Source organism: Dendropsophus ebraccatus, chromosome 4 (genome assembly GCF_027789765.1).
Source record: "Dendropsophus ebraccatus isolate aDenEbr1 chromosome 4, aDenEbr1.pat, whole genome shotgun sequence".
NCBI lineage: Eukaryota > Metazoa > Chordata > Amphibia > Anura > Hylidae > Dendropsophus > Dendropsophus ebraccatus.
The window spans coordinates 146564173-146591563 of NC_091457.1; the positions used below are offsets into that span (position 1 = coordinate 146564173).

Below are 27391 nucleotides of genomic sequence, written 5' to 3' on the forward strand. Positions count from 1 at the left end.
GGGGGACCATCTATACTGGGGATACAGGGGGGGACGATCTATAATGGGGATACAGGGGGGGACCATCTATACTGGAGATATAGGGAGGACCATCTATAAGGGGGGATACAGGGGCGGACCATTTATAAGGGGGGATACAGGGGGGGGGACCATTTATAAGGGGGGATACAGGGGGGGGACCATTTATAAGGGGGGATACAGGGGGGGGGACCATTTATAAGGGGGGATACAGGGGGGACCATTTATAAGGGGGGATACAGGGGGGGACCATTTATAAGGGGGTTACAGGGGGGGACCATCTATACTGGAGATACAGGGAGTACCATCTATAAGGGGGATACAGGGGGGGGACCATCTATACTGGTGATACAGGGAGGACCATCTATAAGGGGGATACGGGGGGACCATCTATAAGGGGGATACGGGGGGACCATCTATAAGGGGGATACAGGGGGACCATCTATAAGGGGGATACAGGGGGGACCATCTATAAGGGGGATAACAGGGGGGGCATCTATAAGGGAGATAACATTGGGCCATCTATAAGTAGGATAACATGGGGGGGCCATCTATCTGGGTGACAACACAGGGGGGCATCTATAAGGGGGACTAGACTGGGGGGGTGTATGCAATAGGGCATGTATTATAGTGGCTACACAGAGGGGGCATATACTAGGGGGATCACATAGAGTCAGCCTACCCACTAAACGAGGCTGTAAAGGGTCAATACAGATGTGCAGTTTGTAGAGATGAGGATGGTGACAGAGTGAGGAGCCTAATATGTCTGTCTGGCAGATTCTGTGGATTCGTGGCTCGGAGAAGTTTTCATGACGGCCCAGGACAGATGGAGAAGATGAAAAGGGAAGAACTCTGATCAGAGAAGATGTCCCCTGTGAGTCACTAAATATATCTGCACTGTAATGTATATGGAGTAGAGAACCTGTGTGTAGCTGCATCCACCTCTATATGACTGGATGAGGTGATAGTGATCTGTGTACAGTGGATTATTCAGTAGCAGCGGTGGGGTTAGTCAGTATGTGGTGGTGTTAGTCAGTATGTGGTGGTGTTATTTGTTGCTTGTTATCTGGTACTGTGTTTTATTGGATTTAGTATACTGGATTTGGTCAGTAACAATATGGTGGTAATGGTAGTGGTTGTGGTGTGGCGGTAATAATTCCCCCTTGTAAACTGGTATTATTGGCAATATTGGTCTCAGTATACAGGATTTGGTTAGTGATAGTATGGCGGTAATATGCATGGTGACAATATTTCTTATATACTGGTATTATTGGTAATATTAGTCTTGAGATTTTATATATAATATATATAGCATCGCTTGGTCGAGGAAGGGGGGGGCCCAAGTTGACCTCTTGCACCAGGGCTCAGGAGACATTAGCTACGCCCCTGTCCTCATGTATATACATGACTGTTTACTTGAAAGACAATTGCACTTTTGAGTATTTATCGGCATGGAAGAGTATAGAATTTATGATTTACCAGTAAACAGTGAAAAATTTTCAGCGTGACATGACACTTTGGCTTAACACGCACAAGGCACACAGTGGTCGCGACTAAATATATGACTTGCACAATACAGCATTTGTACAGGTATGTTAAATGAGTCAACAGGGCTATAAAAAGCCGAGCACATGGTGCAGTTAGTGGTCAGCTTTGGCACGGTTCGTATAGAGCCGTGTATACAGCTAACACCGAGGAGATGGGTGCGGCTGCTGTGCTGAATAAAGTCATGTATTCTAGAGGTCTGATGACTGTAGAAAGTCCACAGTGTCTTGTTTACAGTCTGAGGTCTCAAGCTGGACCCCAAAACAAGCGGACAAAAGTGTGTTAATACTGCAACCTAAGATACAGTTTCATTGTGAGGCTATTCTGAGCAGGACTTAAAGGGAATCTGTCAGCTGCCATTCATGTTCCAAACTACTCGCACGGTTAGGTCAAGGAGACACATGGTACCATGCATACAGTTTATCTGTCTGTGCCTAGAGGATGTAGAACAAAGCTTATATTCTCCAATGCAAGGTGTCAGAGGCATTTTGGAACCCCAGAAAGCTGTAACACCTCCTTGTACACCCCCCCCCCCTTTTACTGCTTTGAACAATTCCTAACATGGACAGAGGTGGCAGCAGAGAGCACTGTGTCAGACTAAAAAGAATATACCATTTCTTGCAGCTGATAAGTACTGCGAGACTTGAGATTTTTAATAGAATTAAATTACAAATCCCTGGCAGCAGTTAATTTGAAAGAATTTTTTTTTTGTGAGTGTGAACAACCCTTTAACCGTGGTTGTATTTGTAAGTATTCTGCAAAAGTCAATTTCACTTACTTTTTGTTTCCAGGTTGCTAGATTCGGAGAGGTTGCTAGATTCGGAGAGGTTTAAGTTGTTTTTAGTTTTTAATTTTTCATGGAAGGAATGAGTGCTTGTTTTTGAGAGATGTGTTGATGTTTTCAATGGCACCTTTTTAGAACATACAATTTTGGTATATTATAGGTTTTCCCCACTTTGACAAATATAAAATGAAGAGAGTGATTTTTATATTTTCACTTTTTTTTTTTGGTCTTTCAGGACTTCGAGATTGGATGGACTGATTGCTGATGTAATAGGATGCAATACTTCTCTGGAGCAGTACTTTTCAATTACAGTCCTTAAGTACCCCCCAACAGGGCATGATTTGAGGATCTCCTTAGTATTTCTCAGGTGATATATTTATAGTCAGTGAAGCAGCTGTCACCATTTGCAATAACGATCACATTTGAGGGATAATCGTTCCGTGTAAACACAGCAAACGATGAAGCAACGAGTAAGAAATCGTTCATTTTGATCTTTCAACATGTTCTCAAATCGTCGTTCGCAAAAAATTTGCAGATCGCTTTGTGTAAAAAGTCTTTCAAAGATTCACCCTATGTGAAAGATGGGCTTAAGCGATCTTAAAAAATAATCACAATAACGATTTTTTCGTCTAAAAACTGATCGTTATAAAAACCAAATTGTTGCTCCAAAATCATTAAACTATCAATTGGGTGAATTATCGCTTCGTGTAAACTCTGCATGAGAGAGCCTCATATTGTGACCTGTTGAGGGTACTGGAGTTGAGAAACACTGGTCTGTTGTAGTATATGATGTTGGTGTAAAACTATGGATAAGGGATAAGAACTTGAGATGAGCAAAGTTACAGAAAGTTTAGCAGGTAAATCCCGGTGGCTGGAGAAGATTGATGCCACCCTAGGGCTGTCTGGAGAAAAAAAAATGGATACAGCCTCTGACTGTTGCAGTAAAAAGAAAAACACATGAGTAGTGTCACTCCACTTGCTAAACAGTAAACCAGGGACGCTTCATGCATTCTTGGCTTACTGTTAGTATATTCCATGAACTAGTTTATCCTCCTTCACAGTAAGCCAGCACTGCTTCATTGGATCTGCTTAATGCCACATGGTTTTCGGAACAAATACACAAGATGCACTACACTGTGGCACACAATCCCTGTAAGGAGATCATATGACACAAACTGGTGCATCCTCTATTCTTGCCCAGCAAACCTTGTGGCATTAAGCAGAGCCTCTGGCCCAGAGACAGGCAAGTATAATAATTGCTTACTAATTATTATTATTATTTTTTTTAATTTAAAGGTTCTTGGATCACTTTGGACAGTCAGTGTCAGTGAATGCCTTTTTACTTCTTTGAAAAAAAAAAAAAAAAAAAGAGTAGTCAAACGGGGGAGTGAAAGTGTTTTATATTCAATAACATAAATCCCCGGTGTCTTGTATCTGCTTGGTAATAGGATGTCACCTATCTGATGGCACCACTCTTTGTATAGTGGAAAAATCCCTGTCGCTTCCAGTAATAAGTTATCAATAGAGGATGCACCAGAAACCGGACCTATAAGTAGGGATTAGGCAGCCACATATACAGTATATACCAAGCAGCTCAGTAAGAACCCCTACTCCTGTACTAAAATAGTTAAAGTGAATGTACCATCACGTACATTCGCTGAAAGTCTTGGCCATGGATAGAATGGCGCTGCAGTCTTTTTTTTTTTAGAACCACTGCCCAGTTCCCGTGTTCGGCGCCATTCTAATTATGGGCACTGGGCCGGGGGTGAAGCACTGGAAGCGGGCAAGCCTGCCCCTAGTAGAAGGGAACCTCATCCCTTTATGACACGGTTCCATTAGAATCAATGGAGCCGCATCATAGATTGGCGGGGTTTTCCTCCCACTGGGGATGGGCCGGCCCTCCTCCAGTGCTTTACCCCCGGCCCATTGCCCGTGAATAGAACGGCGCCGTACATGGGAACTGGGCCACGGTTCTAAAAAAGGACTCAGACATCGGCTTCCTGTCGCCGTTCTATCCATGGCCAAGACTTAAAGCGAATGTACCTGATGGTACATTCTCTTTAAAGGAGAAGTCCAGCCAAAATTTATTTTTTATATGTTATTACTTATGGAAAGTTATACAATTTTCTAATGTACATTATGGGAAATGCTCATATAATGCTATCTGCAGATAATGGGGGAGTAGTACCTGTGCTATCTTATCGCCGCCCGCGCCGCCGCTCATAGAAGTGCCCCCTCCTCCTAGAAATACTATGGCTCCGTTGCCTCCCCGCCGCCTGCCCGTGCCACTCTTCACACTATCCGTGAAGCCACCGCTCTCTGCTCCTGCAGGCCGGCCGCGTCAGCCCTCACCCACCCTGGCTGGCAGCACCGCGCTCCTGGTGCTTCCTGGTGTCCCAGGCCGGTGTGGGTGAGGGCTGACGCGGCCGGCCTGCAGGAGCAGAGAGCGGTGGCTGGCCGGATGGTGTGAGGAGCGGCACGGGCAGGCGGCGGGGAGTCAGCGGGGCCATAGTATTTCGAGGAGGAGGGGGAGCGTAGGAGGAGGGGGCACTACTGTGAGCGGCGGCGGAGCAGGCGGCACTTATGTGAGCAGCGGCGCGGGCGGCGATAAGATAGCACAGGTACTACTCCCCCATTTTCTGCAGATAATGGGGGAGTAGTACTTTGTATATGTTCCCAGCACCGAGCAAGGAGGGGGGAGGTAGATGGCACCTCTCTCCCTCCCTGCTCGGTGCCCTGCAAATGTATTTATCGATTACATTTATGGGATACTTTAGGGAGCAAGGACACTTGCTCCCCAAAGTATTCCATAAATGTATTCAATCGCAAAGTACAGTACATTACATTACATACACACATCCATTGTAATTCCAATGGAGTGTCCAGCAGGGGCGCACTATATATAGAAGTCAATGGTACTCATTGACTTCTATATAGAGAGCGCCCCCTGCTGGACACTCCATAGGAATTACACCGTTCGTCGTGACGTCACTGCTTCTGAGAGAATTCTAACACTTCCTGATACACTAAATTAAGGGAAATAGCAGTATATGAGCATTTCCCATAATTAATGTACATTAGAAAATTGTATAACTTTCCATAAGTAATAACATTAACAATAACATTTTGGCCGGACTTCTCCTTTAAAGCAAATCACAAAAGTTTCAGATTTCTGTGCACACAGCTACACCTGTCCTCAGGTTGTGTGGTATTACGATTCAGCTCCATTCATTTCACTGAAATTGAGCTGCAGTACCCACTATTTTCTGAACAAAGCTGCCATGTTTTCGTAAGCCCTTTAAGTACTGTATATGCATAATACCTTAATTCCCTCATACAACTGCTTTTGGTTATTGGTGGACAGTGCTGTTGAGTCTCCCCCCTGGTAGCCCAGTGCCAAAACCCATGCCCATCTTACGACATTGCAGAGAGAGCCCTCCAAATGCAGTCTTTCACCTCAGCGGGGGCTCAATGAGGCTTTGAGGTTGCGATCTCTTTATCTGCCCTAACACAAACACTGGGTTGCAGTTTATCTAACTCATTGAAAAGAAAAATTTAAGAGCATTTTCCCACCTCTATATGTTTTCTCTCCACAAGATATGCTATACATATCTGACTGACTGTGGGATTCTGCCGCCCTTAAGGTAGGGCGCACTGACGGGAGCCAGGGTGGTTAGGAAGCTACAAACAACCTTATTATGTAACCAGCATCGAGGAATAGCTCTGATATAATATGCATGTTACTATACACAACTCCTTAATGCAGCTACATAAAAGAATAAGGTGATTTAAATGTAATTTATTAGGTACTATACATGGTGATTTCACAATATCTCATCCCAGGAGTGCATGATAGAATTTCCACCGCATACAGGAAACAAACAGTACAGCTTCAGAGCAAGAAATCTCATGGCATCATCATTCATGGCGTGTCTGCTTCATGGAGAGTCTGCAAAGAAAAAGAAAAAAAAATGGTCACTTCTAGGTGGCAGCCTGTCATTGTAATCTCTAAATGCTAGGAGTAGGTCATTAAAAAAAAAAAAAATGGCATCTGGTTTATTCCATATGTTTTCTGTGATCACCAGCCTGACCCCTGGAAAATCACAGTGTTTAGTGTGTCAGTGGAAGCAGTCTGTCCTGTGTCATCTGGCTTCCCATGAACTAGAGGATGACATCGTTACTTACAAGTCCCTTCCCCATCAATCTCGGGGGGAGGAATTCATCAGAAGTATGCCAGGGATAAAGCACAGATTTCTGTCCCTTTCACTGGTGGATGTGGGGTATGGTGGCAGGTATTTATGCAAGACCAGGGTACAGATATACCAGTCTTGATAAATTCCCTGCTGTGCGAGTATGCTGTGGCAGTGGTCACACATTGCTTTTTTTTCCTGTAGTTTTCATAAATAATGCTGCTATTTTACTACACTTACACAAAGCGCAGTATAATTGCCATTTTAACACAAATCTAAAAAGTCTCATTAAAGGACAACTCCTGCGTTCGAAAAGAAAAAAAAAACAAACAAAAAAAAAAAAAAACACATTTTATACCCACCATCTCTTCGGATTTCCCTCACTTTCAGGTTCCAGTAAAGTGAATGGGAGAGAAAAGGCTACTGGTGCACTTGCGCACCAGGAGCCTTTTCATTGGCTGGAGCGCATCACATGGCTCGCAGCTTGCTCAGCCAAATGCGACTTTTTAAGAAGTCGCAAATGATAAATTGGGCACTAGTCCCAGATAAAGCAAATTTTGGGGTGAATAGTCAAAACAGGTAGATTTAAAAAATAAAAAAAATAAAAAAAAAATTTGCATCTAAAAAATATTTGTTTGTTGAATACTATAAATGGGTGATAAAGGAGATAGTAGAGGATACAGAAGATAAAGGAAATAACCTGGTCTTGGTCATATACGCTATATACATGAGTACCTCAGTCATCGTCGTCATCATCCTCTGGAACAAAAATGTCATGTTCTTCAAGTAGGGCTGCAAAATTCTTACTGATCAACGTTCCTACGTACAAGAAGGGGATGACTACGCTGAAGACTCGCACTAAACCAAAGCTTATCTGTAGAAAGAGAAAAAACAAGAAATATTTAGTTTTCCTACATTGACGGAGCATGTACATCACATACACAGACATCAACCCACATCCTATAACAACTACCAGGGGAGCTTCCAGTGGTCAATTTTTCTGTCCATCTAGATCAGGGATGGGGGAATGTTTACACCACCACCACCAGCAGCTGTTGTAAAACTACAATTCCCATCATGCCTGGACAACCAAAGTTTAAAAAAAAAAAAAAAAAACACAATGGCAAATTATAGACTCAAAAAAACTCAGATAATATGAGACCTAGCAGGTTAGATGCATCTAACTGCTGACTGTTTCCCTTTAAGAAGTAAACTGTCTATACTCCATTGTGCGTAGCTCACATATTTTAGGGTCGCCCCTAGATAGTGGGCACGTTTAGCAATAAAACAGTCCAATCTTGAAAGGCAACAACATGCGCCATATTTTGGCATTGAAATATTGATAAGTCGACCATCAGGTAATATAAAGAAACAAAAAGGCCGTTCTTTGTTGTCCAACTATTTATTACCTGACGCCGGTGATCCCGTACATGACAGAAGACGACAAACCTGTCCCTGACGCTTGTTTTACATGCTAAACTGCAGGGAATGTGGAACGCCTACATATATCAGTGGCCGAGCTCAGAACGCTCTTAACCCCTTCATTACTGAACTTTTTTTTTTCACTGCAGCATCCTGAGAACCGTAACTTTTTACATAGAAAGATGGGTGGTAGTTTAGGTGGGATAAATGAACTTTTTAATCAAAAATAAAATAAATAAAAATAAAATTGCCATTGCCCAAGGCCCCTATTACAGGAAGCGATTATTGCCCGTATTCGGACGATACCAACCGTTACGGCTGATAATCGCTTTGTGTAATAGAAGACTATTAGCCGACATGCACGAAGTCGGCTGATCATTGTCTTTCAACACGTTGAAAAATCAGCGATCATGATAACAGCGATCTGCTGACGTCGCTATCTTCTATCGTCACCCCGTGTAATAGGGGCTTAAGGCTCATTTGGCATAGAGCTCATCATAGTGTATTATATTGCTGAGAGTCCCATTACAGATAAGTCGTCAGTCCATGCTATGCGGCCAGTACCTGGGCCATATATCACAGGCTGCACACAAGGGGCTTTTTTTAAATTTAATAGCCTATTCCCCGGGTCGGTCATCAATATTGATTGTCAGGGGTCACACTACCACCCCCACCCATCAGCTCTTCTGCAGCCTCCTTATTATTTACTGCTGCCTGTCCTTGAAAGTGCTTTACTTTAAGTGGTGGAGAAGACTGCAGCATTGTCCTGTTCCTTTGATTGGCAGCTCCTCGCTCCGCTGTGTTTCCATATTTGTATTCATAGTGTGTTCCAAATGTGGCCGAAACCAATATCCACGTGATGCCGCCAATGGTTTCAGCCACGTTCGGAATACAATAGTGGACAAAACAGCCCTAGGCTATGACCCTATGGCTGTATCCATGTTTTCTAGGGCTCCCTATGGCTGCATCCAACTGCTCCAGCCACCGGGACCCAAATGCTGAGAGTTTAGTAAGTTCGCTCATCACTAGTAGTGAGCCTAGGCTGGGGTTACACAGGGACACCAGAAGAAAATAATTGGTGCCGACTTGTTTGTTAACAAAAAAACCAAGCGAGCTGCATGTAACTTGCATTGAGGTCTATGTCACAGCTCCATCCGCTGACATTCTGTGCGACATTGTGCATCCAACGTTGCAGTGTAACCTAAAAGTGTTGATGTTCTTGTATGCCATTTGCCGCAGACATCCGTTAACAGGATACACTATGAGCTTTACATGACATATCTCTTATACGGAAGCCATAAAATCTTACGGGTGATGAATACTGAACACTAATAACAGCGGCATCCATTATATATGGGTCTGGAGTAGAGACCTCTGGCAGCGGCTTATCTCACCAAAAACAAAAGGATTGAGCAGCTGACATCTACATGGCCGACCCTTCTATAACGTATATATGGAGCCTTGGTGACTGTGTACACAAGCAGAAAATGGAGAAAAGCAGAGTTAGGGTACAAACACACACACACACCGTATACGCAGCAGATTTGATGCTTTGTTCAGTTATTTAGATCTAATCTGCTGCGTATCGCAGAAGTAAATACGCGTGTGTGTGTGTTTGTACCCTAAAGGTAAAGTTTCCTATTCTGTGCTCAGGGCATGATGGGGGTTGTAGTCTTTCCTGACTTATGGTGACCCTCGGTTTCCCTGTATACATCTCCATATAAACCTGCTGAGCGAGATCCTGCAGTCCTCCAGCAGCAGATGGCGCTGTGACCTGCACGTTCACCCCCGGACCTCCCTATACGCTGCTATAAATACCACAGCAGCGACTCCTATAGTGCGGAATATGAAACATTAGCGGACAGTCTGTACAGCCAGCTCCGTCTCTATCATCCGCTATCGCATACACCCTTAGTACACATACGCGCCTTACCTTCTCTGGCTTGGGGTATATGGCGCCGGAGGTTGTGGTGACCTCGGTGCGGCACGGCGCGTTGGCTTTTACCGGGGCTTTTGCTGCTTCCAGGAACCGTCTGGGCCCTGCGGTTCTAAGCCGGAGAAGGGCCGCGCAGCCTAGGGAGGCCATTGTACAGCAGGGAGGGCGGACCTGGAGTGACAGCTGCGGCAATGGGGAAGCCGAGGGAGCAGGGAGGATCCGTGACGTGGCGGGGGGTCACGTGATGTCAAAACCCTGCATACAAGCAGGAAGCGGCCGAGGAATGTTTGTATTTTGAGGGGGCGTGGTATCACGTATGGTCGTCGGGTCACGGTCCGGTATAGATACCGGTAACCGTTTATATGGGGATTCCCTGTGTAAGTGACCGCCCCGCTACTGGCGTCCCCACAAACAGCTGATTGGGAGCCGAGAACTGGGGCGTATCCTCTATAGCGGCCGCTGCAGGTCATCTGTGGTATTACACAGCGACCACTAAGATGTACGGCCGGAGGGTGATAGCAGGACGCCGGGAGTCCGCCAGAACGGGGGACGCTCTTACAGATGGGGGCGCTGTTGGGGGTCAATGTGATTTATAGGATGGCTGGTGGTTTAGAGATTAGTGGGGGGGGGGGGGGGGTAGTGCTTTAGGGGTGAATGTGAGGCTGATGCTATATGGTTAACCCCTGAAGGACAGAGCCTGAAATGGCCTTAATGACAGAGACAAATTTTATGAATATGACCAGTGTCACTTTATTCATTAATAACTTCGGGATGCTTTTACTTATCCGGCTGATTCTGAGACTGTTTTCTCGTGACATATTGTACTTTACATTTCTGGTAAATTGGAGTCGATACTCATAACGAATCTTTATGAAAAAAACCCAAATAATGTGAAAAAATGTGAAAAAATGCATTTTTCCAACTTTGAAACTTTTTTGCGTATACAGAAAGTGGTTATACCACATAAATTATATATTAAATAGCATTAGCAACATGTCTACTTTATGTTGGCGGCATTTATTAAACTATATTTCATTTTTTTTAGACAATAGGAAGCTTAAAACATTAGCAGCAAATTTCCAAATTCTCAGTAAAATTTCAAAATCAGATATTTTTAGGGACCTGTTCAGGTTTAAAGTGTATTTGAGGGGCCTGTATGTTAGAAAGCCCCACAAAGCACCCCATTTCAGAAACTGCACCCCCCAAACTCTGCAAAAGCACATCCAGAAAGTGTTTTAACCCTTTAGGGGAGTCACAGAAATAAAAGCTAAGTGTGTAAGGAATTTGAAAATTTTAATTTTCTGTGCAGAGATTTAATTGTAATCCAATATTTTTCATAATTATAAACCTATTACCAGAGAAATGCACCCCAATAATTATTGCCCCGTTTCTGCAGTTTATAGAAATACCCCATATGTGGCCCTATTGCGCTATTTGACGCAACCACAAGCCTCAGATATAAAGGAGTGCCTAGTGAATTTCAACGCCTCCGTTATATTTGGTCATTTCTGACTGTACCACTTCAGGTTGGCAGAGGCTCTGGGGTGCCAAAACCTAAAAAACACCCCTAAAGGGACACCATTTAGAAAACTACACCCCTCAAGGAATGTAACAAGGGGTGCGGTGAGCATCTGGACCCCACAGGTGCTTCACAGATTTTCCGAACAATATGGCGTGAAAAAAGAAAAAATTATTTTTTACACTAAAACGTTGTTCTAGCCTTCAATTTTTCATTTTCTTAAAGGGATAAGAGGCAAAAAAAGACAAAAAATGTGTAGCGCAGTTTCTCCCGAGTACGGAAATACCCCACATGTGGCGATAAAGTGCCAAGGGGGCGCAGGACGAGCCTCCAAAGGGAAGGAGCGCCAATTGGCTTTTGGAAGCTGAATTTCACTGAAAAGGATTTCAAGGGCCATGTCGCATTTACAGAGCCCTCGTGCTGCCAAGACACTGGAAACCCCCACAAGTGACCCCATTCTGAAAACTACACCCCTCAAGGAATCTAACAAGGGGGGCAGTGAGCATATGAACCCCACTGGTGATGGGCACAAATGTGGAACAATGTGACGTGAAAGGGAAAAATGTCATTTTTTCACTTTCATGGCACAAATGTGCCCGTCATCAAGGGGTCCATATCCTCACTGCACCCCTTTTTAGATTCCTTGAGGGGTGCAGTTTCCAGAATGGGGTCACTTGTGGGGGGTTTCCAGTGTTTTGGCAGCACGAGGGCTCTGTAAATGCGACATGGCGTTCATCATCCATTCTAGCCAAATCCAACCTCCAAAATCCAAATGGCGCTCCTTCCCTTCGGAGGCTTGCCCTGCACCCACATGGCGCTTTATGTCCACATGTGGGGTATTTACGGACTCGGGGGAAATTGCTCTACACATATTGTGTGTTTTTTTCTCTTTTAACCCCTTGTGAAAATGATAAATTCAAGGCTAAACCAACATTATAGTGTAAAAAATGTAATATTTCATTTTCACGCCACATTGTTCCACATTTGTGCCCGTCACCAGTGGGGTCCATATGCTCACTACACCCCTTGTTACATTCCCTGAGGGGTGTAGTTTCCATAATGGGGTCACTTGTGGGGGGTTTCAACTGTCTTGGCAACACAGAGGCCTTTTGAATGCAACATGGCCCCTCAAAATCCATTCCATCCAAATCCAGCCTTCAAAAACGAAATGGCGCTCCTTCCCTTCAGAGGCTTACCCTGCACCCGCATGGCGCTTTATGTCCACATGTGGGGTATTTCCGTACTCAGGAGAAATTGCTCTACACATTTAGTGTTTTTTTTCCTCTTTTAACCCCTTGTGAAAATGATAAATTCAAGGCTAAACCAACATTATAGTGTAAAAAATGTAATATTTCATTTTCACGCCACATTGTTCCACATTTGTGTCCGTCACCAGTGGGGTCCATATGCTCACTACACCCCTTGTTACATTCCTTGAGGGGTGCAGTTTCCATAATGGGGTCACTTGTGGGGGGTTTCAACTGTCTTGGCAACACAGGGGCCTTTTGAATGCAACATGGCCCCTCGAAATCCATTCCATCCAAATCCAGCCTTCAAAAACCAAATGGCGCTCCGTCCCTTCGGAGGCTTACCCTGCACCCGAATGGCGCTTTATGTACACATGTGGGGTATTTCCGTACTCAGGGGAAATTGCGCTACACATTAAATGTTTTTTTTTTATCTTTTAACCCCTTGTGAAAATGAAAAAATCATGACAAGATTAATGATTTAGAGTAAAAATTTTACAAAAATTACACTAAATGTTGGTCTAGCCTTGATTTTTTTCCATTTCCACAAGGGGTTAAAAAAGAAAATGAACACAAAACGTGTAGGGTAGTGTCCCCTGAGTACGAAAATACCCCACATGTGGGCATAATGTGCCATATGGGCACAGGGCAAGTCACCAAAAGGACAGAGCGCCATTTAGAGGCTGGAATGGAGGATGGAGGCCACGTCGCAATTACAAAGCTCCTGTGCTGCCAGGACAGTAGAAACCCCCGACAAGTGACCCCATTCTGGAAACTACACCCCATAAGGAATCTAACAAGGGGTGCAGTGAGCATATGGACCCCACTGGTGACGGGCACTTACGTAGAACATGTGCCGAGAAAATAAAAAATACAATTTTTTTCATTTTCACGTCCCAAACGTGGCCGTCACCAGGGGGCCATATCCCCGCTGCCCCCCTTGTTAGATTCCTTATGGGGTGTAGTTTCCAGAATGGGGTCACTTGTGGGGGGTTTCTACTGTCCTGGCCGCACAGAGGCTTTGTAATTGCATCATGGCATCCTCTAATGGGAATGGCGGCCATACCTATTTAGCTAAGGAGAAAGGGACAATTCTAATTTATTTGGGGGTATTAGGCCAATTATTAGTTTATAAGGTTGGAAATGACAGATGTCCATCAAATTCAACCTGTGTTGATCCAGAGGAAGGCAAAAAAAACCCTCGTAAAGCAGACGACAGTAGCCTCATCACAGGGGAAAAATTCCTTCCCGACTCCATATTGGCGATCAGAATAATCTCTGGATCAACGTGACCCCTGAAATAGGAATAAGGAACAGAATTTAGATAATGTAGAACCCCAGTGACGTGTGGTGCGCCTTGGAGCGATCCAGTATGCAGAGGCCGGGGGGATTAGGACAGGTGTCACACTGGAAAATGGCGTCCTTCCTGATCCCCCTGTTACGCCACACTCGGCACTTCTTCTGGGGTCTCCCTTTCTCCAGTGCGGGGGACGTCACCTGGAAAATGTTGCCCTGGTGCGATACGGGGTCCTTCATATCCAGAAGCGCTGGGTCCGCTCCATGGCTACTAAATATTAGGGCTCTATTACTGCTTTTGATATGTTCGGATCGTGCCGCAAGCTACAGTAGCTCGGGCAGCGAGGGACCAGAAGAGGGGGGCGCTGGTATAAAAGTTATCCCCGTACAGGTGGTGGTGACCTTTATCCAGCAGTGGGAAGATCAGTTCCCGGACGATCTTCCCACTAACTCCGAGGATGGGGGGGGAAGGGGGCATCTGGGGCTGGATTCGGGTGTCCCTTCCTTCATACACTCTAAGGGTACGTGCACACTGCGGAATCGCGACAGATAACCCTTCGTGCATTCCGCAGCTGGCACCCACCGGCGGACTGATGCAGGTGCACGTCTCCATCCGTGTCATAGACTCCATTCTATGCACGGGCGGATTCCGCTCTCTGTCCAACGTGTTCATTCTTTGGACGGACGATGGAATCCGCCCGTGCATAACATGGAGTCTATGACACGGGTGGAGACATGCGCCACCATCAGTCCGCCGGCGGGTTCCAGCTGCGGAATGCACAAAGGGTTATCCTTCTCCATTCCGCAGTGTGCACGTACCCTAAATCTGTAAAAGTACCCTGAGGTACTCTCACAGAGTTTGTAGAATTTCACTCCATACCGTCATCTCTTATTGGGACGGTACTGGCAGAAAAGACGTGTCTGGGGGGCAGCGTACGCTACGCTACCCCCCAGACATGTCACTGGATGATGAGGATGAATGGAGGAACGAAGGATCCCCCAATTCATCCTCACTGGCTGTTTCGGTGTCGGAGGCAATAATAACATATCCCTCTGACGCCGAAAACACCCTGGGGGCCATCTTTATATGGGGACTAGTATATGGGGTATGTAGTGGTGTAGTGTCAAACTTTATTCAATGTAATGTAGTGTTTTTTACGTGTTTTTTTACAGTAAGTATAAAAAAAAAACCTACGCTAACAAAGGAGTTGCTGATAAATGCCGCACTTATGTGCGGCACTTATCAGCAGACCGTGGCAGTAGAATATAGAAAAAAAACACCCTACGCCAAAAAGGAGGAGTTGCTGATTAGCAGTGCACTTTCGTGCGATGCTGATCAACACTCAGCGGCGATAGGGTGCGGAAAATAGAAAAAAAAAAATTTGAAAAAAAAAAAAAAAATTTTTTTCTACATTCTGAACATCCCTGTAGCTGCTGATAAGTGTATTACACATATCAGCCGCTAGAGGGCAGCAGAGCGCAAAATACGGAAAAGGCCGACGCTGGAGCCGAAAATAGCCGAGAGAAGCCGAACGTGACGTCACGGAAGAAGCCGAAGACCCGAACAAAGACGAGGACGCCGCGAACCCGGAAGACGCCGATCAGGAGCCCGGGACAGGTGAGTAATGTACAAATACCTGCTCTGGACCCCTCGGCTACCTAGCTGAGGGGTCCAGGGCAGGTATTTACTATTTTGTGGGACTCTGATCGCCGTGCCACCGGCCTGATCGCCGTGAACGGCCGGCCAGCCGTTCACGGCGATCGGGCCGGTGGCACGGCGATCACCATTACTTTTTACAGTAATGGCGGTCGGTGCCGTCCTCGGACAGCACCGACCGCCATTTTTTCTGGGTCATCGGGTCGCCGATGACCCGGAAAGGTTCCGATCGCCGCTATTGGCTGATCTGAATTGATCAGCCTATAGCGGCAATCGTAAGCACGGGGGGTGTTAACCACCCCCCGTGCCGTGGAGCTATGATGGCCTGCTATGATTTATAGCAGGCCATCTTCCCCGACCGCTGTGTGTGAACACGCAGCGATCGGGGAAACATCGGGCGTAAATTTACGCCCTGATGCACCAAGTACCAGGGCGCGAGGGCGTAAGTTTACGCCCGATGTCGTTAAGGGGTTAAAGGGCTTATCCAGAATTTAGAAAAAAAAACATAGATTAGTTGTACTAGAAACAGCGCCACTCTTGTCCTCAGGTTGTGTGTGGTATTGCAGCTCAGTTCCATTGACGTGAATGGAGTTGTAATACCACAAACAAACTGAGGAGAGGGTGGTGCTATTTTTGGAAGGAAGTAATGTTTATTTTTACACATGGATAACCCCTTTAAGGTACAGTACAGGGACTGACGGAGCTTGGGAGGTGGAGGATGTATGTGCATTGATCACACTAGTTACCCTACACATAGGCCTCGTCCTCCCGTGATGCGTCAGCTTGTATGTTGGCATGTGTCATTGTATCGCTGGATGTCAGATCTCATGAACACGGGCAAAACCTGTATAGTGTCCGCAAGACCCTATGCATATAGTATAGGAGGAGATTTCTAAGGAGTACAGACTGTCAGGACTGTGGAAACCATAGCAGTGCCAGGGGATGTATCCTGGTGTACTGTACTTACTACCTGAGCTCAGAAAATGGTGTGTGACCATCTCGTCCAATCACCTACAGGCACTTTGAGATTCTATGTACAATGACTGGAACATTGATAAATAAAGCCCTTGTTGCCTCTCGTCACCCCCAGTCTGTACGCTCTCGAGAGCAGGTCTCTAAAGGTGCGTTTACATGTAACGATTATCGTGCGAATTTACGCCATAACGATCGAATTCGAGCAATAATCGTACGTGTAAACGCAGCAAACGATCAAACGACGAACGAGAAATCGTTTATTTTGATCTTTCAACATGTTCTCAAATCGTCGTTCACAAAAAATTTGCAGATCGTTCCGTGTGAACAGTCGTTCGCCGATTTAACCAATGTGTGAGATAGGCTTAAGCGATCGCAAAACGATTTTCCGTACGATATAATGGACCGTCTAAACGCTGATCGTTATGAAAAAAAAATCGTTACTCCGACATCGTTAATCGTACGATCGGGCCAATTATCATTTTGTGTAAACGCACCTTAATTCTGTATACTATTTTAATTTATTCATTGTATAATTTAATATAAATATAATATAACTATATATTTAAATAAGCGCTGCAGAATCTGTTGGCGCTATACAAATAAATATTATTATTATTATTTTATACTTTACATTTGTATCTGCGCTTTTTTAGGTAATTGGTAGCAAAATAGCACTCAAGAACTCTGTGATTGGTTGCTTTCATAAATCTCCCCCCATGTGTGTGGAAATGCTGTGGATCTACGAAGCAAATACACTTGGAAAATCGAGCAAAAACCGCTGGCTGCTATAGCAATCCATTGCTGTTTGTGGGCAGACTCACTAAGGAAGCGCCCCATTTGATTGAACCGCTTTATTTTAGGTCACTGCAGTGTTAGGCTATGTTCCCACAACATACGAAAGATCACAAACAATGGCCGTTATTTGCAATCTTTAGTATTAGAGCCTTGGAGGGACACTTGCAATTTTTTTTTTTAAGAAATCAAAAAGGGGTTGTGATCACAAGCAGTTTTGCAATATACTCTATTTTTTAAGTATTCTATGCTTTAAGGGGTTATCCAGTGAAAATCTTTTTCTTTTAAATCAACTCCTATTAAAAAGTTATATAGATTTGTAATTTAAAGTGACTGTACCACCAGACTCAGGCTGAAGCACTGGAGGCGGGCCAACCCACCCCCAGTGGGAGGAAACCCCGCCCCTCTATGATACAGCTCCATTGCTTCTAATGGAGCAGTGTCATAGAGGGGCGGGGGTTTCCTCCCACTGGGGGTGGGCTGGCCCGCCTCCAGTGCTTCAGCCTGAGTCTGGTGGTACATACCCTTTAAAGTTTTTCAGTACTTATCAGCTGCAGTATGTCCAGCAGGAAATGTTTTCTTTTCAATCTGTCAGCACTCTCTGCTGACATCTCTGGCCAAGACAGAGCAGCAGCAAATCCCCATAGAAATACTCTCCTGCTCTGCACAATTCCTGTCTTGGACAGAGGTGGCAGCAGAGAGCACTGTGTCAGACTGGAAAGAAAACATTTCCTGCAGGACTTACAGCAGCTGATAAGTAGGGGAAGACTTTAAATTTTCAAATAAAAGTAAATTAAAAATCTATTTAAAGGCGTTATCCAGTGCTACAAAAACATGGCCACTTTTCCCCTACTCTTGTCTCCAGTTCAAGTGCAGTTTGCAATTAAGCTCCATTTACTTCAATGGAACTGAGTTTGAAACCCCACCCAATCTGGAGACAAGAGGGGGAAATGTGGGCATGTTTTTGTAACACTGGATAACCCTTTTAAAGCAACTCTGTACCCACAATCTGACCCCCCCAAACCACTTGTACCTTCGGATAGCTGCTTTTGATCCAAGATCTGTCCTGGGGTCCGTTCAGCAGGTGATGCGGTTATTGTCCTAAAAAACAACTTGTAAACTTGCAGCCTCGTGCCCAATGGTAGTATCTGTGCCCTAACTTTGCACCACCCCTCCGTCCCTCCTCCCCACCCTCTTTATCATTAGGAATGCCACGAACATTTTCTCCTGTCTCAACATTGCACAGGTGCCTTAACAATCCAGCCCATGTGCTGGGCTGACACAGCTGACAAATAGTAGGCAATCTGCCTGGAGCATTCCTAATGATGAGGAGGGACAGATAGGTCGTGCCAGCCTAATGCACAGACATGCCAGTTTAAGGGTGCCTTCACACGTACTGTATCTCTGCGTTTTTAACACTGCGTTTTGATTTTCACATGATTTTCATGTGAAAATCAAAACTCGCATGTAAAAATCGCACCAAAAACGCAGCGATACGGTACGTGTGAAGCTACCCTAAAAGTAGTTTTTTAGGACAATAACTGCATCACCTGCCGAACGGACCCCAGGACAGATCTTGGATTAAAAGCAGCTATCCGAAGGTACAAGCGGTTTTAGGGGGGGCTGGGGGTACGGATTGTCGGAACTTTCTAAAACCAGTTAATTTGAAAGAGATTTTCGCCGGAGTACCCCTTAAAATCAACGTTAGACATATGGCCACTAAGTGGCTCCCTTTACTGCGCATGTATACAGCTGCTGTGCATCCACATTCGGTAGCAGAGAATCCTGGGGGTGCTCGCATTGTATGGTCAGTTCTCCGGTCACACAGCACCAAAACCTCTGTAACCACACAATGACATTGTACTGAGTTGTTGCATAACAAAGAGCATCGTCTCCTGGAAAGCCGCATAGGTCATAGCAAAAGATAATTGCCCTTAGTTGAAATAGAACCTGCATAATGAACAGGTGTCCATCCTTGTGTTCTGTGAGCACGCAAAGGACTGAATTTGTTTGGTAACTTTTTCTGAACAGAGAAAAGACTAAATATCAGCATGGAACTAAGTTTGGCCGTATGTATAATGTTGATTTAAATATAGAAAAGCTTAAAGTGACACTGTCACCCCCTTTTTGCATTCTGACATCTCAACACAGGTGTAAAGGGTAAATTTAGCGGTTTTCATACCTTATTTGATATCATACGTCATGGTGTTTGTTCAAGTAAAAAGTGTCCTTTTATCAACTGCAGATTGTATTAAGTGGGCGTGGCCTCGCAGCATCAGCACCACTTAGCCCCGCCCACAATGGCACCATTGGCACCGCCCCCTCGCCGGCCATTGGAACAGGCTGGCCGAAAGGTCTAGACCCCACCCACTTTACGTCGGCCAACCAATGGGCGCCAAGGAGTGGTACTAACGGAGCCGTTGTGGGCGGGGCTAAGTGGCGCTAATGCAGCGAGGCCACACCCACTTAATACAATCTGCAGTTGATAAAAGGACACTTTTTACTTGAACACCATGACGTATGATATGCAATAAGGTATGAAAATCGCTAAATTTACCCTTTACACCTGTGTCAAGATGTCAGAATGCAAAAAGGAGGTGACAGTGTCACTTTAAATATAAAGCAAGTATATTGCAAAACTGCTGGTGATCACAACCCCTGTTAATTTCTTCGAAGAAAAAAAGATGTGACAGGTACACTATAATGACGATCTTCAGCGCGCTAAATCTGTGCTTTATCTTCAGCTGGAAAAGCCTCTCTAGTTTTCATCTCTTCTGTTTGGAATACAGTCACTTCATGAGACATCAAGTTATCGCTGACACAACATATTGAGTTTGGCAGAAGGAGGTGGATGTGCTGGAAATGGAGGCAGGTGTCTGATGGTGGAACGTGAATAACGTCTTATTAGAACAAGGCATGAGAAAGCTCCTTAAATAAAATAAAGTAAATAATATACATCTTTAAATTTTATTTTTTTTGCCACAAGAGAAACATTAAATATAAGTATAACGGCCCTCAGTAGTCCTGGCCAGCATAGAAGCGATTAAGAAAGTCAGCAGCGGGTGGGATCTCTGTCTCATGGAAATATCGCATAATGTGTGTCTTCTGCTTCCATACCTTTATTGTTTCTTCTAAGTCCATCTTCCCCTAAGGAGAAATCACAGTAAGTAGTACAAGATGAGGACATGTATCTCAGCACTACAAGATCTGGGCTGTATATTGTCAGAACAGGTGATTAAAGTGTATTTGTCATTCAAGAAAGTCTGCAGCGAGACTCCCCCTCCTGTCGCTACTCAAAACTTCTGACATGTCGTATGTTTTTGTGTCAACTTAAAATGCAATAGGAACCTGTCACAGAAGATATGCAGTCCAATCCAAAGGCAGCCGGTTATAGAGCAGGAGGAGCAGAGTAGTCTGATATTTGTAGAAAGTATTTTAGTATAACTTGTAAATGTATTCCTTTAATTTTCTACTTGGATTAAAGAGGTTATTCAGCGTTTTCATTTTTTATATACTTCTGCCCTGTTGGTAAACATAATAAACATGTTATGCCTACCTCTCTGTGCTCCCCCGATGTCCCAAAGCAGCCTCTCCGGTGTTCCCTGTTGATTGGCTTTAGGAGTAGCAGGGCCGTAGTCGTCAGGGGAACACCAGAGACATGGAGAGGTAAGCATAACATGTTTATGATGTTTGCTAACAGGGCAGCAATATATAAAAACATTCTAAATGACGTACAAATTATTCAATCTACTTGCCACTATGTATATAAAGCTGCTTGGCTCCTCCTGCTCTCTAACATGTTGCCTACAGATTGTTTTGGATAGACTGGATATACAGGCACACATAGACCCAGTGACCCTCCAGGTGTTGCAAAACTACGGTTTTCATCATAACCAGACAGCCTTTAGCTTTGGCTTGAGGGGACTTTGCATCAGCTGGAGGGCTGCAGGTTTCACACCTGTGCATAATACCATTAGCATTAACAACCGATGTATCAAGACATGGCTTAAAGTGACTCTGTACCCACAATCTGACCCCCCCAAACCACTTGTACCTTCGGATAGCTGCTTTTAATCCAAGATCTGTCCTGAGGTCCTTTCGGCAGGCGATGCTGTTATTGTCCTAAAAAACTACTTTTAAACTTGCAGCCCATGCCAAACGGGAATATCTGTGCCCTAACTTTGCACCACCCCTCCGTCCCTCCTCCCCACCCTCTTCATCATTAGGAATGCCACTGGAACATCTTCTCCATGCTGAACATTGCACAGCTGCTTAACGATCCAGTCCATGTGCCATGCTGACACAGGTGGGGAATAGGAGGCAATCTGCCTGGAACATTCCTAATGATGAGGAGGGTGGGGAGGAGGGACAGAGGGGTGGTGCAAAGTTAGGGCACAGATACTCCCATTTGGCACAGGGCTGCAAGTTAATTTGTTTTTTTAAGACAGTAACTGCATCACCTGCCGAACGGACCCCAGGACAGATCTTGGATTAAAAGCAGCTATTCGAAGGTACAAGTGGTCTGGGGGGGGGGGGGGGGCCAGATTGTGGGTACAGAGTTGCTTTAAAAGGGGTTTACTAGGCATGTGGAGTGCACCAATTAGTGTTTTATAATGCCCCCCCCCCCCCCCCCAAAAAAAAAAAAAAAAAAAAAAAAAAAAAAGTTATACAAATCACCAATATACACTTATTACGGAAAATGTACATAAAGTGATTTTTTTCCCTGCACTTACTACTGCATCAAGGCTTCACTTCCTGGATAAAACAGTGATGTCACTTCCTGGGTACGATGGTGATGTCACTTCCTGGATAAAATGGTGATGCCACGCCCCAACTCCCAGAGCTGTGCGGGCTGTGGCTGCTGGAGAGGGTGATGGCAGGGGGACACTGAGGGACACTGACCACCCCTCTGCCATAATCCTCTCCAGCAACCACAGCCCGCACAGCTCTGGGAGTCGGGTCGTGACATCACCATGTTATCCAGGAAGTGAAGCCTTGCTGCAGTAGTAAGTGCAGGGAAAAAACACTTTACAAGCATTTCCAGTAATAAGTGTATATTGGGGATTTGTATAACTTTTGGGGGACAATACAATACTTTAATAAAAAATTTCGCCAGACTTCTCCTTTAAGATGCTAAACAACCCCTTTAAGGGTCTTCAGAGAATATGTATGATATAGTTATTAACCAGGTAAGGATAATGTTAAAAAATATAGCTAATAAATCATAACATTAAAAAGGTTGTTCATGATAAACTGATAGTTGGGGATCCTGCTGGGGATGTCAGTAAGGTTACCTACCTCACTCCCCTGCTGTTGCTGGATCTCTGGTCGTCTGTTTTTCCCCGCAGTCAGTATTTTTGAAACATCCTGTGACATATAGGATCTATGCTGACCACCCATTTCTAGGGGGAGCAGGTGTCACCAGATGTTTCCAAAACACTGACAGCAGAAGCGACCGGGCGGCCTGAGATCCAGCAGGAGCAGGGGAGCGAGACAGGCAAGTATACTGACATATCCCCCAGCAGTATCCCCAAGTATCAATTAATCTCGGACAACCCCTTTAAAAGGATGTGTAAATGGAAGAGGTGGAATTAAGGATTTAGGAAAAGTTTTACCTTGATTACAAGGAGATCGATGACTCTGGGATCTGTTGCATGTGCATTTTTCTTAAACTCCTCTCTCACCTTGTCCCTTCCTTGTTTTGTAGTGATGTCAAGCTGATACACATGAACTGTGGAGCAAAAAACACAAAGATCAGTGCTCAGTATGTAACCTTACCGGTGTTTGGGCCTTGCCAGTGTGTACCAGAGTCCACTATCTAAATGTACTGCCCCATGCAAAGGAAGCATATTGTAGATTTCAGGTTCTTTTCACTCATTAACCAAACTTGCACTAAAAGGAAAAAAAAAAATTGTATGATGCGGCTACTAGGAAGGATAAATGAATTCGCTGGACCCATTCTGAGCCACCGCACCATTTAAAGAGAGCTCTGGGCAAACATAAAAAACAGGGAGGGCAGTGGGTGGTAGGAAAATAGTAATGAAGTGACACTTGTCCATCCTGGTGCCCTCTTGGCGCAACACCACCACCCACGGTCACCCACTGGTGTACTGTAGCTCCCAATCCTGTGACACCATGACCTTGCAGATAATTGCCTACTCAGACAGACAGTCAGTGACTGAAGCAGGACACCTCTGCAGTCACTGACAGGTTGAGCAGGTAGTTTCTGTCACATTGTGACCACCCAGGAACCAAATTATCGCAGTACATTATATGCTACGTAAATTTCTGCCATTAAAAACTACAGCTCCCTGAAGAAGAAGAAAAAAAAAAGATTTTCTCAAGGCCAAAATATGCTGCACCTTGAGGGTGCGTTCACACCTACAGGATCCGCAGCAAATCCATAGCAGATTTGATGGTGCAGATTTGATGCTGTGTTCAGTTATTTAAATTAAATCTGCTGCGGATCCGGTAAGTGTGAACGTATCCTGAAGGGAGTTTAAATGGCCCTAGCTGCATGATCACACTACCATGCTGGTATACTGTCAACAACCTCAAAAACCTTGGAGACCACTCTTTGATAGTTAAAGGGATTATTCAGCGCTAGAAAAACATGGCCACTTTCTTCCACAGACAGCACCGCTCGTCTCCAGTTTGGGTGGGGTTTTGAAACTCAGTTCCATTGAAGTAAATAGAGCTTAATTGCAAACCACACCTGAACTGAAGACAACAGTAGAGGGAAAAGTGGCCATGTTTTTGTAGCGCTGGATAACCCCTTTAAAGTGAATGGAGCTTAATTGCAAACCGCACCTGAACTGGAGACAAGAGTGGTGCTGTCTCTGAAAGAAAGTGGCCATGTTTTCGTAGCACTGAATAACACCTTAAGGGTAAATTCATACGGGCGTCTCGCATAAAAAAAACGCAGTTAATCCGCAATACATTATTCTTATTATTATTAATACGTGTATTGCGGATTAGCTGCATTTTTTTTTATGCGAGACGCCCATGTGAATTTACCCTTAGGGTAAATTCACACGGGCAAATCCGCAGGAGTTTCAAGCTGTGAGTATTCCCACACAAGATTCAGCTGTGATAATGATTCCATTAGGTTTAATGCGTTTTTAGCAGCATGTTTGGTTAGTGCGGATTAGCTGTGAGTTAGCTGCGGATTAGCTGCAGATCCGCCCGTGTGAATTTACCCTTAAGGGTGCTTGAGCATTGCATTTGTAGCCTGTGTCACATATCTCGGACATCCAGCTTCCAGGCATGGGACAAAAAACTGTTGCATGCAGGGTTTTCTAATAGGCTGAACCCATGCTGGATGGTTCACAGGCCTGCCACTGAGCCCCTATTCCTGCCTATAGGGCAACAGATGGAAGCAAAAGATCCAGCTATCAGGGATGGTGCTGGGCTGATAGACATACATGAACCCCGCTACAGGAGGATTTCTGTGTACATCAAAGGAAAAATAAAAAAGCTATAATGATGTATACTGGCCTGGATGCATTTGATGCCTATTAGAGATCTCCAGTAAAAAGCAAAACGCTTTCTTCCTATCTGCATTCTGCAAATTGGGCTGTGGGCTTTGATGTCGGCTCCGCTCTGTTCTGCTCCTCTGTGGGTGCTGGGAAAGGATGGACCAAGTTTCCCAGGACTGGATCCATCTTTTCCCAGCACCCAGGGAGGAGCGGCGCAGAGCGGAGCCGACATCAAAGCCCGCAGCCCAATTTGCAGAACGCAGATAGGAAGAAAGCGTTTTGCTTCGTTCTCACTGTAGATTGGCTCATGTCTAGTGCCTATTAGAGATGAGTGAACTGGGTTTGGGTTCGAGTCGATCCGAACCCGAACGTTCGGCATTTGATTAGCGGTGGCTGCTGAACTTGGATAAAGCTCTAAGGTTGTCTGGAAAACATGGATACAGCCAATGACTATATGCATGTTTTCCACATAGCGTTAGGGCTTTATCCAACCTCAGCAGTCACCGCTAATCAAATGCCAAAAGTTCTGGTTCGGATGGACTCGAGCATGCTCCAGGTTCGCTCATCTCTAAAGCCTATGTATACACTTTCCATATACACTGGTAGCATTCATGCCACATCCACTTGTACATAAGGCCATGTTCACACTGGGTTTTTGCAATCTATGCAAGGTATCCATTTTTAATTGGTTACTTTTAATGTATAGATAAACACTACTTGTGTCCATTAAAAAAAAAAAACCTCATCCGTTTCAATCCATTTTTTTTTTAATTTTTATAAAGGACATCAATGGAAAAACAAATTCAAACGGATAACACACAATTGCATCAGTTTTTTTCCCATAAAACATCTACGTTAAATGGATTGTAAAAACGCAGTGTGAACCCAGCCTTACACATACAGTGTGACGCATCCACGGCTGGAACCGGAGAGTTCGCTACACAGAGTACACTGACGGATCCTGAGACCTCATAGACTTTAATGGGGTCCATCATAAAAACAAAAAAAATTGACAAAGTTTAGTTTCCTACGTTCTTTCATTATTCTCTGTATATCAATAGGGCAAAGAGGGAAGGAACAAGGAGAAAGACAATGGCTACTTCTGTTGTCACACTGTGGAGTAATAAGGCGTATAAGCCATTGGCCTAAATACATTGCCTGATATATATATATGTCAGAAGGACTCCACATTGCTAATATATATATATATATATATATATATATATATATATATATATATATATATATATATATAGTGTCTGAGCCTGTGCACTAGGGATCTGTGTAACGTGTCGCCGTTTCCCCCACAGCGCGGGATAACAGCGGCTCCGCTTTGAAGTTTCCATATATAAAGTATACAGCATCAGGGTTCTATCTTCTCCCGTTGGGATCACTTCAAACTAACGGACGTCTCGTCCCCGGCAACTGTGAAGGTCAAGGTGAGTGCACGGTGTGAGCCGCCGCGGCCGCCGCACCTGTGTTGGGCACCTCCCGGTACCAGGCTCGGTACAGCTCCCGCACTCGCCGCTTCGCATCGTTCAAATCCCGGCTGAGAATCGGTTTGACAGCACTAAGGACCCGACTAGCACTCTTGGTCGCCGCCATTTTCCCACGGGCGTGCGTAAGCTGGAAGTGTACGTCAGGACGTACGATGACGTAATGTCATGTGAGCCGCTGATCACGTGACTCCCCTGTTCTTCCTCGATAGTTCTTACCTAACAGGGAGAAGCATGCTTTTATGTATTTATTTACTTATTTTATTATTTGTTTCTTTTATATATTTATAATATCGGTATTATTGTATAGTAGGAGCTGGGAAGGGAGCTATCTGCTGTCCTCTATGCAGCTTCTCCACTCAAGTGCTGTATAGTGGTGGCAAGTCTGGACTATCAAAGAAGGTGTAAATACACACACACACACACAAATACGTTGCCTGATATATACACACACACATACACACACACACACTTTTGCATTTAATGCCAGCACATACTCTCACTCTTCTGCCCCCCCATTAGCTCATTAGCTATGTCAGGAACTGCAGGGCTGCTTAAGCCCTAGTCCCAGCACATATCTCTAGCAGTACTGCATGCTGATACTGAGCCTCCCTTGTCTATTCTATTGCATGTTAGTATTAGAAAAGACAATACACTTGAGAAAGCTGTCTGTGTCAGTCACTTCATCCTGTGGAGGAACAAGTAGTTATTGACCGTTGTCCCTAGTCATTCTGCTACACTGTACTCCTGCAGCACTCCTGACACAGACAGCTTACCAGAATGTAGTGTCTAATGGTGCTTTTACACAGAACGATTATCGTTCGAATTTGAGCGATAACGATTGCATTCGAACGATAATCGGCTCATGTAAACACAGCAAACGATAAAACGACCAGCGAGAAATCGTTCATTTTGATCTTTCAACATGTTCTCAAATCGTCGCTGGTCGTTCGCAAAAAATTCGCAGATCGCTTAGTGTAAACAGTCTTTCAACGATTTCACCCTATGTATGAGATAGGATTGTAACGCCCGGAGT

At 44.7% G+C, this 27391-nt stretch overlaps 2 protein-coding genes across 2 annotated transcripts; both read right to left on the bottom strand.

Moving 5' to 3' along the window:
- Positions 1-6131: 6131 nt before the first annotated feature.
- SMDT1 (single-pass membrane protein with aspartate rich tail 1) lies at positions 6132-10117 on the bottom strand. The gene is made up of 3 exons (XM_069968945.1): positions 9893-10117; positions 7273-7411; positions 6132-6296 (listed from the first exon to the last, which is right to left on the bottom strand). The coding sequence occupies exons 1-2, from the start codon at positions 10043-10045 to the stop codon at positions 7274-7276; spliced, it is 291 nt and encodes a 96-aa protein (XP_069825046.1). The 5' UTR covers positions 10046-10117; the 3' UTR covers positions 6132-6296; position 7273.
- A 10212-nt stretch (positions 10118-20329) lies between these two features.
- Positions 20330-26506, bottom strand: NDUFA6 (NADH:ubiquinone oxidoreductase subunit A6). Its single transcript, XM_069968946.1, has 3 exons — positions 26335-26506; positions 22997-23112; positions 20330-20528 (listed from the first exon to the last, which is right to left on the bottom strand). The coding sequence occupies exons 1-3, from the start codon at positions 26462-26464 to the stop codon at positions 20397-20399; spliced, it is 378 nt and encodes a 125-aa protein (XP_069825047.1). The 5' UTR covers positions 26465-26506; the 3' UTR covers positions 20330-20396.
- Between the last annotated feature and the right edge of the window lie 885 nt (positions 26507-27391).